The following is an 18,989-nucleotide window of genomic DNA, read 5'->3' on the forward strand; positions in this document are numbered from 1 at the left end:
TGTTGATGTTTATGAAAACACAGAAAAGAGTGACCATTACTCCATTTCACAAATAATGTAAGAGCTTAGAGTAGCGTGCTTCCGTCTCTCCCCTCCTGGGCTTTATGCCGGTGTTGTCATGCGTTTCACTTATATGTTCTTTACAGACCCTAGAATCTGTGACGACAGTTAGTGATCTTTTTGCGGCATTTGTAAGAAGAACTATACCTTCGTAGTTACCATCAGTGCGTTTCAGTCTGTGCGGGTCCAGGTTTCCATCTGGCATCATTGGCCTTGTCCCCGAAGGACTTCCTTCTCTATTCTCTTGTGTTGTGGGTCTGCTGCTGATGAATTCTTTCAGCTTTTGGAGGTCTGGAAAAATTACTTCAGCTTCAATTTTCCAAAAAAAAGTTACTTTTGCTGGGTCTGGGTTCCAGGTTGACAGCCGCTTCCTTGTGTTTTAACCAGATCTTGCTGCATCGTCCCACTGCGAAACCTACTGTCACCTTTTTCTTGGCTCCCTTGTTTGCAACATGTCGTTTTCCTTTGCTTTTTGAGATTTGCTCTTTGTTTCTGGTTTGAGCAATTGAATTATGATATGCGTGGGTGTGGCTTCTCTCCTGGTTCTCATGCTCGGGGCTCATTAAGGTTCTTCATTTGTAGGTGTCTGTCTGTCTTCAGATTTGTTTGGCTGCTGTTCCACAGTTTTCTGCGCCCACCCATCTCTTTCTCCTTTGAGACTCTGATGAGACAAATGTCACACCTTTTGATATTGTCTGAAAAGTCCCTGAGACTCTGCTCATTTTTTCAACTTTTTTTTCTTGCTGTTCTTCAGATTAATAATTCTACCAATCTGTCTTTCACTTAAAACTGAGTCTTCTTTCATCTCCATCCTTCTATTTAGCACATCTGGTGAATTTTTAAATGTGATGTCTTTTTCAGTTTGAAAGTTGTCATTTGAAATTCTTTATAGTTTATACTTATTTGCTGAAGACTTAAAAATAATATTTTAATGTTTATTTTTGAGAAAGAGAGACAGACACAGAGTGCGAGCAGGGGAGGGGCAGAGAGGGAGGGAGAGAGACACAGAATCCAAAGCAGGCTCTAGTCTGTGAGCTGTCAGCACGGAGCCAGACGTGGGGCTTGAACTCATGAACTGCCAGATCATGACCTGAGCCGAGTCGGACACTTACCTGACTGGCCACCCAGGTGCCCCCTTTTAAAAAAAAATCTTTTTTAAGTTTTTGCTGTTAACTTTTATGTTCCACTTAGGAGCACTCACCCCCCCTTCTCTTCTGGGCCACGGTGATAACAGCCGCTTTAAAGTACATGATAATTCCCATTTCTGAGCCATCTCGGGACTCACACCTGCTCATAAACTTGTCCCTTGACAGCCGATCTGGCGTTCCTGGTTCTGTGTGCGTGGCTGTGTATTCTGGTCTGGATGTTTTGAACATTTTATCAGGAGACTGGTTTCTTCCCAGATCCTCTGGAGGATGTTGAGCTTGTTCTTGTTTATTTCAGCAGGAAGTCAGCAGCTCCCTCCGTTCAGACTCCAGATTCTGTCTCGGCTTCTGTGGGTGGTGACTGCCGCTCTGCTTTCGATCTGTTCTGCATATGCTCGACTTGGGGCAGGCCTGGGACTCGTGCTGGGTCATAAATAGAAATAGAAACCCCTCTCCTTCTGGCACACTCTCTTTTCTAGGGTTTTCCTCACATTCACCATTTTCTAGGTGCTCCCTGTCCCTGTGCCTTTGTCTAGGGAGATGGCTTTTTGTGGAGAGATGGCCATACAGTTCTGTGGGTTTAGGGCCACTTACGGGGCAAAGCAGCAGCAGAAACCAGAGAGGAAAAAGTTGGAGGTTTCCCCCTGTATCTTTGGACCATTGGTCCCATTTCCCAGGTCCTCTAGAGGGAGGGGGAGGGTTTCTCCGGGGTTTTGGGTGCCTGTGCCACTGCCACTGCGGCCCCATGATTGGAGCTGGCCTTGGGGCAGGGACAAGAGAGAATCAGAGATGACACTGTCTGGTGAATGGCTGAAATAGAAGGTTTCTCCCAGTGTTTAGTGTTGACGTCCGCTGTGCGGTTCTGCATCTCAGGCCGCCCTGGGCCAGCGCCAGGGGACGGGAAGGTAAAAGCCCAGGGAGCTCGCCATCATTTGGGTGTTTTTCACATTTTGACTTCTCTTCCCTACGGTTCTGTAGTTTCCACGGACCTCCTGGCCGTGTAGCAGCAGGACCTTCATCCTTGGATGACGCTCAGGGCAGAGCAGTGGTTCACACAGGAATAAATCTGTGTGTGTGGAGCGACTCACTTTTCAGCGCTCCTTAATGAGTTTTCTCCCCGGAGATAAAGTCATTTTCAGGATTTCAGGGCTTAATGGGCTCAGAGGTTCTAATGAAATAAATTTTGGTTCCTAGCACTTTATGTCAGAAGCCAAACAAGGAGCCACTTGGGTGGGCTGAGAAGAAAGAGCACAATGAGAAGAATGGCTGTGTGAAGTAAGGCTTTTCCTTGGCCTGCACTATTGATTGATATAACTGTGATAAAATTATAAGCAAGACTTTTTTTATTCACATATGATAATTTTATTATCTTTATACATATAAATTTTATTTTACATGTCATTTTATTATATGTAATTTTAATTATTCATGTATATGATATGTATACCATATATAATTTTATTATTCAAACCTGTGTTCCCACTTAGAAAATATACATGCAGTGTCTGCGTGTATAACTAACTTTGAAGTTAGTTTTATTTTTCTGTTTACTAGGGTAGATTTTTCTTTTTAAATCTTTCTTCCACTGTAAATAGTCATTTTTTTGCCTCCGCTTCCTTGTCCTCTTGATGAAGTTGACAGTTTTATGGAACAAATCAGACATGGTTGGTTTGGGGGGCTGTTATTTTGTGTGGATAAGTGTTTGCTTTCTTCCCATTTCTTGGGCTGTAAAGGCGTCGTCCCCCTGCTGGAGAAACCACTTCTCAGCAGCGTGGAACCGCCTGAGTCTCTGTGGGGCGTTTTGTTCTCGGTGCTCTTGCCAGATCCCCAGAGTGCTCACCAACGAGTTATTAATACGAGCGTGGTGGCTTCATTTTATACTCGTTTATTCCACAAAACATTTTCCTACCCATTTTTATGATTTCTTACCATACTGGCCTGAAAACACCTTTATATTCCAAGTAACTGGCCGCTCTGAGGTCACCAGAGTGACAAGGAATTCACGACCGTTCAGACGTGGGCCTGCCATACTGCATCCACGGATTGGCTTGGGATGCCTGGGCAGAGGCTGTGGACCCTGCCCGCCTCCCAGAGCCCACACTCTGGCCCGGTGACACCCTGTCCCAGCAGGAGCGCCCCACGCGGCTCTGGGCCCGGGGGCTCGGAAGGCTGCCCTGGAGCCCACGGATGTGGGGGTGGCTGTGAGTGCACCTGTGTCGACGTCCCCCTCTCGGGGCGTCCCTCCACCCGGATCCCTGAAAGCCGTGGGCTGCACAGCGGTGCTTTCCCTGGAACAGCTCATTTTGTTGATGACATTAAATTACAGCTTGACAAATTAACCTTGAGATTCTCCGTTGCCTTTATTTTTGTATTGCAAGGTTGTACCTTCTCTTGGGCTAAATGCCCTTTACTTAGAAGCATTGATCAAGCCTGTGGCCCCTGTGATTCCAGGGGAGCTTGAAGTGCTTCAAGGTCACAGCAAAGGGGGAAGGAGGCAGCGGAGGAGGTGACCTGGTGATCGTGCAGTCTCTGTCCTTGTTCAGAACGGGTGCCCCTGGGATCGGCGTCACCGTGTCCACAGTCTTGGGGTCGGGTTTCTGGGGCAAGCACGGTGCCAGCGTGACCTCTGTGGCCTTCGTATCACGGTAGACCGGGCAACTGTGCCTTGGGACATACAGTTGACCCTGAACAGCACGGGGCTGGGAGTGTCAACCAGCCACACGGTTAGAAGGGCACGTATAACTTTCGACTCCCCCAGAACTCAACTGCCAGTAGCCTGCTGTTGACCGGATGCTCTACTGATAACATAGCCGATTAACACATATTTATTTGTAGGTTATCTGTGTCATATACTGTATTCTTACAGTAACATAGAGCTCGAGAGAAGATGTTACTAAGAAAATTGTAATCCTGTAAATAGTCCACATAGAAGTGAGTGTGCACAGTTCAAACCCAGGTGGCCTGAGGGCCAGCTGTGTATTTCCTTTTACTTCTGTCAGAGGAGCTTCAAAAGTATAAGTCAGTCGAGGAAATATCAACACTCCTTTTTTTCTTCAAATTGTCCTTTTAACTATTTTATAGATTATTGCAGTTTTTAAATCCGGATCCTCTGAGAACCGATGGAATCTCTGATCTTCAGCAGGTATTACGACCCCAAAATATGTTAAAAACCAAAGCCAACTCTTTACTCTTCAAATCCCCCTCCTTCCTCATCTGGATTTGAGGCCAGAAGAGAAACCCGCTTAGGGGGCGACCCTACCTGAGGACATCCTTTTAGAACTTCTCCGGTCAATTACTGCTTTAGGGAGATTGTTCTTTTCTTTAATTTGGGGAATAGATGCTCTTGCTTTCCTTTTGGTAGTGTGGGCGGGCTTTGACAAGCATATGTACCTAGGCTTTGACGTTGCAGTCAGACCCCGGCAGCTCCCTCCTGGGCCTGAAGAGGACCCCGTGCGCGGGGCGCGGGGCCGGGGCGGGGCGTCTAACTGGGTGCTGTCTTAGCTGCAGAAGCTGCGGTCGGGGTCCCCGCAGCCGCCCATCGCTGTGCTCCGGAACAAGATCGAGCCTTGGTTGTCGGTGGACGCGTCGCCGCTGTCGGCTGACCTGAAAAAGGTAAAAGTGCCCCTGAGGCCACACTCATGAAGGAATCCTCACCCGTGCTCACACAGGAGGGTCTTTCGTGAACAGTCCCAAGCTGACTTTGGGTAGTTTCTTTGCTTTTGAAATTCTCTTCAGCTTTTAAAATTACTGATTTCTCATTTATTTATTCTTTTACATTTATTTATTTTTGAGAGACAGAACCAGAGCGTGAACAGGGAGGGGCAGAGAGAGAGGGAGACACAGAATCTGAAGCAGGCTCCAGGCTCCGAGCTGTCAGCACAGAGCCTGACACGGGGCTCGAACCCACGAACTGTGAGATCATGACCTGAGCTGAAGTTGGACGCTCAGCCAATGAGCCACCCAGGTGCCCCTCATTTGTTCTGAAATTCTGCTTAACTTCTTGTAAGTGAAGAATTCTTTTGTGGAAAAACTACTGTGTAACTCTTAATGCTTTTCTGAAACAAGTTTTCAAATGTGTCTCTGCAAAGGGGCTTAGGAGGGCAAGGCGCCAGGGCAGTTATAGGATACTTCCGACTGTTATTTTTGAGACTGTTCTAGAGACTGCCATCGGTAGTGTATGTTTATTTTCTTGATTTAAGAAAAAAAACTGGAGAAGAAGAAGAAAAGGAAAGCTGCAGCCACGAGGAGGAATTCAGTAAGAGTGAGAGAGCAAAGCCTTTAGTGGCCTGGAAATTTCCACCGGCTTTCAGAAGATGGAGCACGGGCAGCGGGGTGTGGCTGACGAGCAGAGGAAGGAGAAAGTGAAGTGGGGGTACTGAACTTGCCTCTGACCTTTCCCGAGAACCGCCAGTCAGCCTCTCAGCAAGGGGCTTGGACGATCTCTTGGAAGGAGCTGAATGGCCCGGGCAGTGCCCTTCAGGTGATGGTGTGCGGGCCTCCCAGCAAGACGGCCTGCTCGGTCCCTGGCTTCCTGCAGGGCTGCGGCCTCCCGGGAAGGGCTCCGCCGGCCCGCACGCCTCCCCTCTGCTTTCAGGGCTGCTCCTCCGTGCCAGCACACCTTGGAAGAAAGCTCCCACTAAAAACAAAATGCTTTTTTAAAAAAGACCAAAAGGAGCTCTGAAGGAAGCCAACTGTAGGCAGTCAAGAAAATGTTACAGGGCGCCTGAGCGGTTGAGCATCTGACGTGGGCTCAGGTCGTGATCTTCCGGTTGGCGAGTTCGAGCCCCGCATCGAGCTCTGTGCTGACAGCTCCGAGCCTGGAACTGCTCCCGATTCTGTGTCTCCCCCTCTGTCTGCTCCTTCCCACTCACACTCTTTATCTCTCGTTCTTTTTCTCTCTCAAAAATAAGTAAAACCATTAGGGACACAGAATGCTCAGTTGGCTAAGTGTCTTGACTCTTGGTTTCGGCTCAGGTCATGATCTTATGGCTTTGTGGGTTCAAGCCCCATATCAGGCTCTGTGCTGAAGTGCAGAGCCTGCTAGGGATTCTCTCTCTCCCTCGCTCTCTGCCCCTCCCCCACGCATGCTTTCTTTGTCTCTCAAAAAAAATAAACATAAAAAAACATTAAAATTAAATATCAAAAGTAAAAAAAGAAAAATATAACAAAATAAATATCTTCAGAAGTCAGAGAAGATATGTGTATTAAACAATACAGGGTGCTATAATAAGGAATAGAGAATAAGTTTCTTGGAAATTTAGAATGCTATAAAAATTAGAAGGCAAGAGCAGATTGGAGAGATGAAATGGAAATAACACAAGCAGTGGAAAGAGAAATCAAGAAACTAATCCCGTTCACAGTTGCATGAAAAACCGTAAAATACCTAGGAGTAAACCTAACCAAGGATGTAAAAGACCTATATGATGAAAACTCTAGAAAACTTATGAAAGAGATTGAAGAAGACACCAAGAAATTGAAAAATATTCCCTGTTCAAGGATCGGAAGAATAAACATTGTGAAAATGTCATTACTACCCAAAGCAATCTACACATTCAATGCAATCCCCATCAAAATTGCACCAGCATTCTTCTCAAAGCTAGAACAAGCTGTCCTCAAATTCGTATGGAACCACAAAAGACCCTGAACAGCCAAAGTTATGTTGAAGAAGAAAACCAAAACGGGAGGCGTCACAATCCCAGACTTTAACCTCTACTACAAAGCTGTCATCATCAAGACAGTATGGTATTGGCACAAATACAGACACATAGACCAATGGAATAGAATAGAGAATCCAGAGCTGGGCCCACAAATGTACGGCCAATTAATTTTTGACAAAACAGGAAGGAGTATCCAATGGAGAAAAGACTGCCTCTTTAGCAGGTGGTGCTGGGAGAACTGGGCAGCAACATGCAGAAGAATGAAACTAGACCACTTTCTTACACCATACACAAAAATTAACTCAAAATGGCTGAAGGACCTGAATGTGAGACAGGAAAGTAGAACACAGAGACAAAGAGATGGAAATAGGGAAAACAATTTGGAGCTCAATTTGAGGTCCAATCTCTCAAGTGGGATTTTTTAAAAAAGAATGAAGGAGGGGCACCTGGCCGACTTAGTCAGTTAAGCTCAGGTCATGATCTCATAGTTCATGGGTTCGAGCCCTGCGTCAGGTTCTGTGCTGGCAGCTCAGAGCCTGGAGCCTGTCTCAGATTCTGTGTCTCTCTCTCTCTCTGCCCCTCACCCACTCATGCTGTGTCTCTCTCGGTCTCAAAAATAAACTATCAAAAAAAAAAGAAAAGAAATAAACATTAAAAAAAAAAAGAATGAGGGAAGTGGGCAAAAACTTCTGAGAAGGGCCACATACGAGCGATTTCTAGACCTAACGGAAGTGAGAGAGTGCCCCTCGCACAGGCCCAGCGCAGCGAGGGGGCAGGATAGCGGGCGTGCTGTTGTGAAGCATCTCCGGGGGTCTTCTGAGGTCATGGAAGCTTCCATAGAGGAGAAGCCGCTCCACAGGTAGGATCCGGGATTGGAATGGCTTCAGACTTGCCTTTGGTTATCCCAGAGGAGCACGGACTCCAAGACTGATCTTACGAAAAGTGATTTCCAACCTCAAGGTCCATACAAAACTATCAGAGAAGACATTTGCAGACATGCAGAGGGTCCAAAAAATTTACTTACTCTGCACTTTTGTCAGGAAAGAAGCTACTGAAGTATGTTCTCTGCCAAAGCAGGAAAGTCAGCCAGAGTCTGCAGTGTGGGCTGTAGCTGGGGCCCAGGGTCTGGGGACAAGGACTTCACCAAGACCTTGTGCTGATGACTTCCGCCTTGAGAGATGATGTTAGTGTGCGCAGAGAACTCTGTCTGTTGCCACACCTGAGAGGTTTTAGTGACTGTTAGGTAGAAAAATAAGCAAATAAAGGCATGTTTAAAAAAACCTTTGGGGCACCTGGGTGGCTCAGTTGGTTAAGCATCTGAATTCGGCTCTGATCCCGCTCTCGCTGTTCCTGAGTTCAAGCCCCATGTCAGGCTCTGTGCTGACAGCCTGCTTCGGATTGTGTGTCCCCGTCTCTCTCTCTCACCCTCCCCTGCTTGCGTGCTACCTTTCTCTAAAAAAAATACATAAACATTAAGAACTTTAAAACCGAACAAAACAAACCTGGTAAACGAAGCTGCTGCCCTCAGAGGGTAGGGAGAGGAGAAGCTGTGTCCTTGCCCCGGCGGGCTCCAAGCCCCTGGTCAGTCCATGGACTGCTTGCTCCATGCTTCTGATTCGGAGCCTAGAAAAGCGGGTGTCTCGTGGACGGAGTTTGGTGCTGAGGACTTGTCCGCTTCGGTGTTAGAAGGTACCCGCCGGAGCGATGGGCAGTGGCTGCTGGGGGAGAAGCGAGCAGAGATGGAGTGTTTGTTTCCTGTGCTTCCCCCGTGGGTGTCTGCTTGTTGTCGTCTTGTAGGCTCTCCACAGAAACAAGTTCCCGGGACCCAGCCACGCCGAGTCCTACTCGTGGCCGCCCATCGCGAGGGGCTGCGACGTGGTGGTCGTTTCTCACTGCGGGCACAACCCCCTGCTGTACCTTCCGCCGCTCCTGACCATTCTGCAGACGGGGGGCTGCTACAAGTCTTTACCAAGCAGGAAAGGAGTAAGTTGGAGACGATTTTGTTTCACAGTAAGATGACTTAAAAATTTATTTTTAAATTTTTCAAGTTTAACCTGACCTTTGGTGAAGTTTGTGTTATATTCCTCATTTGGTTTCCGTGACAGGACAGGAACTTAGCAGAGTCATTGACTCTGACCCTGAGTCTCCCCTCCCCTTGAACCCCCACGGTGGCCACTGGCTGAGCCAAGAGATTCCTGGCTTTGGGGGATGAATGTAGAGCTGATAAACTTACTTCACTGATTCAGTTCCTCCAGCTGTCACAGCAGCTGTGTGAGCTGGTCGGGCCGTGTATGGTTCTCCCCAGTTCACAGGTAAGAAATTAGCCCCTCGGAAAGGTACTGGTACCGATGCCAAACAGCTGACAGGCAGACAAGAAGTGGGATTAGAGGTTAGGTTTTTCTGTCATCTTGTCCCATATATTTTTAGTTATTTCACAGTACCCCACCATTGTTGTGTAATCCTTTATTTTCCCATGTGCAGGAATCTGCGGGCAGGGGAAAGGAGAGCAGTGGGGTGTGGGCATTGGGGGCGCTGTGGGAGTGCCACCTGTTCTCGGGGTCCAGGCAGTCGGGGGGCTCCGGCACAGAGCACCTGTGTCTCAGACCTGTCCCAGAGGCCGTGCGGCAGATGGTTCCGTTACTTAGCAGAACGGTGACAACCGGCAGGAAGAAAAGACACAGCGGTGCTTAGAAGAGATACTCATTTTTCTGATCCCGCCATGTAGTTTTAATGATTTTCCTTTGGAAATCTCTACTGAGTTAATATGTGTTGATTTCAATATCTGCATCCCTCAGGTAGCGGCTGACCCCTATGGGCAAGATGCTGCTTGTGTTGAGATAGAAGCCTGGCTGGCCAGAAATTATGTCCGGTCTTGCCTCTTGTTCCCTCCGCAGCCAGCCGGCCTGTAGACCTGACGCCCGGAGGCCGGCCCCCACGGGCCCCCACTGGCCTGAGGAACGGGAACCCTTGTTCTTGTGTCCAGTGAATTGGCACCCCGTGTCCAGGAAGGTGTGGGGCAGGCGGTGCACCTTCAGGAGATGCCTGTGGGATGGAGGTCAGGGTTCAGATGGTGCTATAGCAAACTTCATCTCCTGAGGAAGAGAGGTTCACCTTTTCTAAGGCCCCTTTCCGGAGGCGGTTAGTCGCCTGGTACTCTGGAGCCAGACTGCCTGGGTTCAGGTCCTATTGCTACCGTGTATTAGCTGGGCAGCCTTGAGCAGCTATCATTCCCTCTCTGTGCCTCAGACTCCTCACCGGAGAAGTGAGGTAGTAATAGGTCCTACCCCGTGAGAGTGTCTTCAAGATGAAATGACACACCTGTGACACGCTTAGTATAAGCCCTAAGAAAATCTGAGTCATTGTGTCTAACCCTAAATTTAATGAACTCCTATCCCTTTGGACGCATAAGACAGTGGAGACGGCACAAAATCACGGTAGTGCCCACCCTGTAGGAGGGGGTGTGCTGCATGCGCACGTGCCCTGAGTTTGGTTCCTGGCTCTTGTCCAAACCTGGGCGAGTCTGCCTGTCTCTGCAGCCTCTGGCGGTCATCGTGTGCCCCGGCTGGAGAAAGGCGCAGTGCATTTTCGAACTGCTGAGGGACTACGGCACGACCTCCAGGCCTCTTCACCCCATGCTGCTGACGATCGGACTCCACAAAGATGAAGCCAGAAACCTGAAGCTCCCGAGGGGCTGTAAGCATCCTCTCGCAGCTGTTCGGTGTTCCCTGCAGAGCCCGGTGGAGGCCGGCCGGGCAGGCGTCTGTGATGCCACGGCCACGGCCACCGGCCAGGCCGCACCGTGGGGGTCGGCGGGCCGAGGAGGCGGAGGGGCGCTCGGGGCTGACCGCCTTTCCCCTGAGAACACGACACGGCTTCGTTCACTTACCGGCCGCTTATCCACTGTGTCGCCTGGTAGACGTTGGCTGAGCCCCCACCCCCTGCCCTTCACGGCGCGACACGTGGGGGGCGGACGGAGTTCGCCTGGACGGGCAGGCCTCACCCGCGTGAGCGTCGTTAGACGGCAGTTGTACGAAGTGTGTGGGACCTCAGTGGAAGAAATGCTAAAAACGCCTGTGAAAAACCTGAAATGTTCGTTTTTTGTTTAAATGCAGGTGATATAATTGTGACGACACCCCACAGCCTCCGGAGACTTCTCCAGTACCAAAGCTTGTTATTTCTCAGACTCTGTCACCTCGTTTTGGACGAGGCGGAGGTCCTATTCCTCGAAGCTAATGAAGAAGTAAGTATGGCGGCGGCGAGAGCCGTGGCCGCTCACAGACAGAGGTGAATGTGATCACAGGCTCACCCGCTTTCAGGAAGCGGCAAGAGTGTCTAGTTGGGGAAGAAGCCAGTGGATCTAAAACAGTTTTCCCTCCAAAACTCTTACAATTAAGAAGAAAGAACATTTATCGGAGATTTCCTTCCCATATTTTAAAGTTCTCTTTTGAGGAGCAAAAATTCTGGTCCAGGGAGGTTTTCCAAAATATCAATATTTTTGAGATGATGGAAGCAATAAGTTTTATTTTGGAAAATATGGGATCCAGAGAAAAGTACTTGAAAAACCGCAGCCTCCATGGTTGGACACTCGGAGTAATCACTCTCCCTGTGTCGGGGACTCCCTGTGTCGGCACACATGACTAGCAACATCCAGCCGTATTTCATGGCTACCGACTTGCATTTTCCAGTCAGGAGCAGCGTACTACTAGTAAGTAGTATACTGCATGATTGTTCACTGGCCATAGAGAGTCCTGTGGGCATAACGTAATTTTTTTAAACAGCCTCATTTTGGGACCTTTAGTTTTATGTGTGCATGTGTGTGTCTAAAGAATACACACCTTTCTTGCAGGTTTCCCTTAGGATAGGAAGGGGATTAATGGATCCATGACTATGTTTTCTTCTTCTTTTTTTAACATTTATTATTTTGAGAGAGACAGAGACAGAGTGCAAGCAGTGGAGGGGCAGAGAGAGAGGGAGACACAGAATGTGAAGCAGGCTCCAGGCTCTGAGCCATGAGCACAGAGCCCGATGCGGGCTCAAACGCCCAGACCACAAGATCATGACCTGAGCCGAAGTCAGATGCTTAACCAACTGAGCCACCGACACGCCCCTAAAGACTATGCATTCTTATAAGAAGGCATTTCTTGGGCACCCCGTAACATGATGAGCACAGACGTTTCATTTGGGAGCAGTGACGTCCCAGGTTCAAGACCAGGCTTTGTTACTTGCTGACTGTGGGCCTGTGCAGGGTTTCTGAACACCCCTAAAGCCTCAGTCCTTATTTAGAAAACGAATATCCAGGATACTGCAGTATATAGTTGCCTTTCTGAGAGCAGAGACTGGTTTACGCTACCTCTGACTATGCGCCACCACAGCGCGCGCCCCGCGCCCCTGGCAGTATGGAGGCCTTAGTCCAGCTTTCGTTCCCAGACTCCTCGCTGAACGCGGCGTCTCTGGAGCGGAATCTGAGCCTCCTTGCTGACTTGTATTCCGGCCACGCCTACTGTTCTTCTGCCAGCTGCTCCTTCATTTTCTTTGCTTATTTTTTGTTGGCGGATCACCTTTTTCTAGTTCGTTCATAGAACTTTTACATAAGGATGTTCTTGGTTGCCTGTGTCACATGCATTTACCGAGATACCGTTGTATTTTGATTTTGTTGATACTTAACATTCTCTCCTTTTTAGTTTTCTTCTTTTCTTTGGAAAGGCCTTCCCCACTCTGAGAACAGAAAATGTAGAATTCTTTACCTCCTAAGGTCTGTCAACCGTTACTTCCTTTTGAAATAAAAATGACATTAATTATACTAATTTTTTTAGATGTTTGCTATATTAGATAACTTTAAAAAAAATATTGACGTTGAAGAAATGGAATCTGCACCACATCAGATTGTGGCCGTTGGAGTTCACTGGAGCAGACACATAGGACAGCTGACGAAAGAGTTCATGAACGACCCCTACGTTGTGGTCACAGCCATGGAAGAGGCTGCTCTCTACGGCAGCGTCCAGCAGGTGCGGGCCCGTGGGCGCCGAGGACACAAGCAAGTAGCCCCCACTTCATGGCTCAGTAAACTAAAATTTTGTAGTTTTCATCTCCTGCACAAACCTATCGATTTGTTTATCTTTAGATTTATATTGACAATCTGTACATTCTTTTCTGTTAAAATCCTAACAGCGATGACAAGTGAAGCTGGGGCACCAGAATGTGGTGAAAACCACGGTGTTTCTGTCGTTCGTTACCAGGTGGTGCACCTTTGCCTGGAATGTGAAAAAACCTCCACTTTACTCCAGACTCTAGATTTCATTCCAAGTCAAGCACAAAAGACCTTGGTCTTCACTGGTTCTGTAGCTGAAACAGAAATCGTGTATAAGGTGAGCCTTCCATACATAAAATGTCCATATTTTTTGTTTGGACCATGATTGAGTCTCAGAATCGTCAGAGAATTACCGGGTCATTGAGTGTTTGCCAGGGAATAAAGCTGTGACGGATGTGTCCGTCACCGGAGGAGGTGGCCGGCCGCAGGGAGCAGACCGCGGTGAGCCAGGACAGAGGGGGCTGGGCGGGGCGGGGTGGCCTGGAGGGAGGAGCCGCGCAGGCTTGGGGACCAGGCTTTCCCCAGGAGGGTGCTTTGTGCTTTGTCACTAAAAGGATCCCATTCGAGAAGAAATGCCGGCGTTCTCTCTACCCTCTGTTTAAAAACCTAGAGACAGTAAGAGATAGCGTCATATGGCCAGAAAAGCCAAATAAATTGTCTACCGATTTAACTAATCTAATTCTACATAAATTAATACTAAAATGTGTAAATGAAGCCAAATACCAAGTAAAAAAGAATCAGTACATCCACCTTTCGGCCATGATGAACTGGAGGTCTAGTGAAAAGATAGAACACCCGTGTGCTGGCACATCAATTTGGGGTGTGTGTGTGTGTGTGTGTGTGTGTGTGTGTGTGTGTGTACATGGATATACCATGTATAAACACACACGTCTGCATATGCACACATTATTTAAAAGGAAGGAAAATGGTTTTAGCAAAATAACGTTTGTTTCACTTGCGCAGGCTCTTAGATACAAACCGTAGAGTTTCGGAAATATATTTGTTTAAATTTACAGTCATCTTGTTCTTAACAGTTTGTGGATCGATGAGGTAATACCCTCACAGATCATTTAAAATGTTTTATACTGATGATTATGGATGGAACACTGAACTTCAGGCTTATGTTCCTGACTGTGTACTGGCTTATTTGGTTTTATCTTTAGGTAATAGAGAGCAGTTCAATATTTTGCTTGAAAATGCATAAAGAAATGGTTTTTAACTTGAAAAGTGTTTTAGAGCAGTGGAAGAAGAGGTTAAGTCCCGGCTCTCACATTGTATTAGGTAAGTGCGTTAATTTCTGCTTACGCTCAGGGAGCGCCGAGCTAATAGGAATCATGTCTTCAGCTTAGTTGTATGTCTCGACTCCAGATTTCTCATCCCTCCCAGACCTGCTGAGGGCTCATTAGTAATGTAAATCTCAAAATGAAAGTTAAACTCCGCTAAGCTTTTGGTTGAGGCGAATGCAGGGACCTCCGGAGCGTTCGGGTCAGGAGGCAGCAGCCCTTAGTGCAGACCTTGTCCCTGGGGCTCCAGGGTGAGGGCCACCATCTCATTTGTGTGTCTGTGTGCGCGCACACGCCTCTGATGACCTCTGTCGCGGACGGTTGTGAACAAGAACATGAGAGATCTAAAAGTCAGACTGTAGAAGATAAGTGAAAAATAGATGGGCAGCCTCGATTTGTAATAGAAAGAGGCATTTTCCAGACTACAGTCAGGGAGACGACTTCTCTCTGGAATGTAGTCACGGGGCTGCGACATTTAGCGGGGAGGGGGGTGGAGTTCGTTGGCATCGACAAGGAGGAGCGTGTTGCAGTAGGGTTCCTGGATTTGCTCTGTAGCGTCGGTGCCCTGAACCGAGGCCTCACCTGCTGTTGTCGGCTCCTTTCCTCCAGCCTTAACGGACGACTGCATACCACTCCTGACCGTCACCGATGCCACGTGTGTGATTCACTACAACTTCCCTTCCTCGCCCAGAATTTTTGGTGGACGTCTGTATTGCATGTCTGATCATTTTCGGAGTTCAGCTGAACAGGTTTGATTACTTTTCATTATCTTTAAATACCCCACTGGCATTTTCTGTGCAATGAGAAATTCATAGTCCGCAGGGTTTTATCTCTGAGACTGGATGGGTGACCCGCTGCCTTTATTCCCCCCGAATTTTTAAGGGTTCTCCTGCAGAACAGGGCGGTAAGAACACCAAGTCTGTCCTGCTGCTGACGGAGAGGAACGCGGGCCACGCGGTGGGTGTCGTGCGCTACTTGGAGCGCGCCGAGGCCCGGATTCCGGTGGAGCTGTACGAGTTTACTGCGGGGATCCTGGAAGCCAGAGAAGATAAGAAGGCCGGGAGGCCTCTTTGTTCATATCTTAAGTCTTTTGGGTTTTGCAAGTAAGTCAGTCATTTTTTAAAACCTTGACATGAACAGTGAAGTGCACAGGGGTGCACGTTTCCTCTGGATCACCTTCACGTGTGTGTCCACGGTGTAAGCCAGCGCCCGCCTCCGAGCGCTGCTCCCCAGGCCCCTCCCCTAGAAGTAACTGCCCCCCGATATCTGTCAGCGTTGATTACTTTTACTTGTTTCCCAACTGCGTATAAATGGAACTGTACGTTCAGCTTCTTATCTGCCAGCATTCATGTGTGTTCCCGAGTATACTGGGTTTATTTGTCTGTTTACTTAGTGACCCAGTGCTCTGTTGTGTGAAAATATCAGTGTGTGTATCCATTTTCCTGTTGATGGGAGAGGAATCGTTTCCAGCTTCGGGCGGGTATGTGTGAAACTGCCGTGAACACTCCTCGACATGTGTGTCTGTGGAAACGCACACCCATTTCTCTTGGGTGTAGACTCTGGGAATGCTGGGTCACGGAGTGAGCACACGTTTAGTCTTCCAAGGCGTGTGGCCGGCTCACAGTCCCGTCAGCAGTGCTGAGGGAGCAGAGTCGGCTCCGTGTCGTCACCGACACCAGTGTTCGTGGGGGCGTGCTGGTTCCCCGTCGTGGCCTCCGTTTGTATTTCCCTGGGAATTTGTGACATGGCGTGTCTTTTCATGTGCTCGTGGGACATTTGACCATCTTCTTGTGAAGTGTCTGTTCAGTTCTTTTGCCCATTTTTAAAAAAATGTTTATTTGGTGGGGGAGAAGGGCAGAGAGAGAGAGGGAGAGAGACTCCCAGTCAGGCTCCACCCTCGGTGCAGTGCCCAGCGCGGGCTCAATCCAACAAACCCCCAGATCATGACCTGAGCCAAAATCAGGAGTCCAAAGCTTAGCCGGCTAGAGCCACCCAGGTGCCCCTCTTTTGCCAGTTTTTTAAATCAGGTGTTATTCATTTTCTTACTGGTTTGTAGGAGAAATTTATTTATTTGGCTTGTAACTGCTCTGTCATATGTATACCACAAGACCTCCTTCCAGTTCATGGCTTGCCTTTTCACTCTTCTTTTAAATTTTTGTTTACTTATTTTATTTATTTATTTATTTATGAGAGAGTGAGCAGGGGAGGGGCAGAGAGAGAGCAAGAGACAGAGAGAATCCTAAGGGCCAGAGGAGGGGCTTGAACTCCCTAACCATGAGATCATGACCTCAGCCAAAATCAAGAGTCAGACATCTAACGGACTCAGCCACCCAGGTGCCCACCTTTCTATTAGAAAAGTATTTTGATGAGCAGACCTTTTTATTTTGATGAAATATTTCATGATTACTATTGTTTAGAGTCCTTATGTAAGAAATACTTGCCTTCCTCTAGGTCATGAAGACATTCTTCTTATATTTTCTTCCAGAAGCTTTATGGACGGTTTCACACTTAGGTGTATAACGTAGAGTGAGAATTTTTGTGTAAAATGTGCGTTACGGGGCAAGGGTTACTTTTTTCCATGCGAGTCATGACTTGCTCCAGTATCCTTTATTTCAGGTGTCACTGTGTTGCCACTCAGTTGGTGCCTTTGACAAAAATCAGATAAATGTGGTCCATTTGTGGACGGTGTTACGTTGGTCTGTTTGCTCTTAGACTGGTACCACACTTCCCTAAGTACCGTAGCTGATATTTTAGCACGTCTTGGAACCTGGGATGCAAATTCTCCAACTCTGCTCTTCGTCAAGGTTGTCCTCACTTTTAAGTCAACTGCATCGTCACATACATTTTGGAACAGGCTTGTCAGTTTCTTCAGAAACGTTGCCTGAATTTTGATAGCATGTGTGTTGATACTATAAATCAACCTGGAGAGCTTGGTTATGTTAACAGTCGTGGGAGTCTTCTCCCTGATCCGGGCGTGGGGCCAGTATTTGATCTGTGATCGCTGGGCCTGGTAGTGAGAGTTGATACCTATCAGGTTGAGTTTAATTTTAAGATAACTTTTGACATTAACTTTTTAGAATTATGGTACATGAAACAGGTTATTAGTGGCAGTTTCCATCATGCCTTTAGACAGAGTATTGACTTTTGCAGCAGAAGCTCTGACTGTTTTCTCAGTTTGTGTTGCAGAGCGACTTCTGGTTTAGAGGTGATCAGCCTTAGTTGCGGGTTGTGCAGATGAATTCTGAATCAGTCTGTTGGGAAGTACATTTTGTTCATTTACAGACTATCTAGAGAGATACTGAAGTAACTCTTGAAGTTTACTTAGTGTTAATTGAATTTTAGGACCCCTTTTCATTAATGTGAGTGTTGTTAGTGTCGAAGGTATCTTAAATGGTTACTTAACTTTAAAGTATTTGGAGTAAAAGTCCTCTGATTTCAATTATAGATTAATTTTCCTAAAAAATTCTTTAAGGTATATTAAAAATTGTTGGGTTTTGATTTCTTTTTTAAAAATCCAGTTACTTTTTTTCAGAGACAAAAGGATCTGTCCAGATCGACACCATATTAATTCAGAAATAGACATGCCAAGGAAATTATCCACCCAAACTCTACCAACGTTTGGATACATCAAAGTAAGTTCTGCTGAAGACTATTTTGTCCAGTAATTAATGATCATTTTAATGAACATACTTCATTCATAGGAGCAGAATAATTATGACGCTATTAATGTCATAATGGTGATTTATCTGACAGTAGGTATGTGTTCTTACAAGATGCCTTATTTCAAGACCCCAGTTTATTTAGAAAAACAAGGTCAAATTGAGAAAATAGATAAACCAACTTCAACAGTTAGGGATTTTTTTAGTTGTACTTTCAGAAAGAAAGTTGTTTCCATTTGGGGACCATTAGAAATAGTGCAGTGATAACACATGTCCTTTCATAATACCCATGGTCCTTTGAGGAAAATTCTGAAATGTAGATAAAATTGCTGAGTTAAGAGTTTGTCACTTTCTTTTGAATCCTTTTTAGTACTCCTTCCTTTCTTCTTTTTTAAAAATGTTTTTTAATGTTTATTCATTTTTGAGAGAGAGAGACAGAGCATAAGCAGGGAGGGGCAGAGAGGGAGGGAGACACAGAATCGGAAGCAGGCTCCAGGCTCTGAGCTGTCAGCACAGAGCCCGACGCGGGGCTTGAACCCTCAAAGCATGAGATCATGACCTGAGCCGAAGTCGGACGCTTAACCAACTGAGCCACTGAGGTGCCCCTCTTCCTTTCTTCTTGAGTTCAAGACTGCTCTTTCCTACCTTCCCTTTTCCCTAAAGCAACTATGTTCTGCTCATTTGTGCTGTTCTGTCTCCCGAGTTCTCTTACCTCATTTCTGAGTTTTTCTGATCGATGTTTTTTTATACATATCATTTATCATATATGTCTCTGTCTCTGTGTCCCTCTCTCTATATATCTATTTACATATTCTTTATCATGTGTTATTTTTTTAAAGATTTTATTCTTAAGCAATCTCTGTGCTCCCAGTGTGGGACTTGAACTCACAATCCTAAGGTCAAGAGTCGCATGCTCCACTGACTGAGCCAGCCAGGCTCCCCATTATTTTCTTAATTAACAAGAGGAAAGGTAGCTTTTGGTTTAGACTGAGCTTGTCTTCTGTATATGTTTGCCGTTTTCTTTTTCTTCCAGATAATACCCTTTTATATTTTGAATGCAACACATTACTTTGGCCGTATAATTGATAAGCATGTGG

The 18,989-nt window shown here is 46.9% G+C and overlaps 1 protein-coding gene across 1 annotated transcript in view; it reads left to right on the top strand.

The window, feature by feature from the left end:
• TDRD12 (tudor domain containing 12) overlaps positions 1-18,989 on the top strand; it is a 65,544-nt gene that overhangs the window by 31,144 nt on the left and 15,411 nt on the right. The window contains exons 10-23 of the mRNA XM_029924258.1: positions 2,079-2,110; positions 2,400-2,480; positions 4,287-4,347; positions 4,707-4,817; positions 8,660-8,845; positions 10,399-10,555; positions 10,975-11,102; positions 12,676-12,867; positions 13,099-13,227; positions 14,114-14,231; positions 14,843-14,982; positions 15,116-15,336; positions 17,766-17,865; positions 18,926-18,985. Of these exons, the coding sequence (XP_029780118.1) occupies positions 2,079-2,110; positions 2,400-2,480; positions 4,287-4,347; positions 4,707-4,817; positions 8,660-8,845; positions 10,399-10,555; positions 10,975-11,102; positions 12,676-12,867; positions 13,099-13,227; positions 14,114-14,231; positions 14,843-14,982; positions 15,116-15,336; positions 17,766-17,865; positions 18,926-18,985 (1,716 nt within the window). The remainder of the gene's footprint in view (positions 1-2,078; positions 2,111-2,399; positions 2,481-4,286; positions 4,348-4,706; positions 4,818-8,659; positions 8,846-10,398; positions 10,556-10,974; positions 11,103-12,675; positions 12,868-13,098; positions 13,228-14,113; positions 14,232-14,842; positions 14,983-15,115; positions 15,337-17,765; positions 17,866-18,925; positions 18,986-18,989) is intronic.

This window comes from Suricata suricatta, chromosome 16, assembly GCF_006229205.1.
Source record: "Suricata suricatta isolate VVHF042 chromosome 16, meerkat_22Aug2017_6uvM2_HiC, whole genome shotgun sequence".
In the NCBI taxonomy this organism is placed as follows: Eukaryota; Metazoa; Chordata; class Mammalia; order Carnivora; family Herpestidae; genus Suricata; species Suricata suricatta.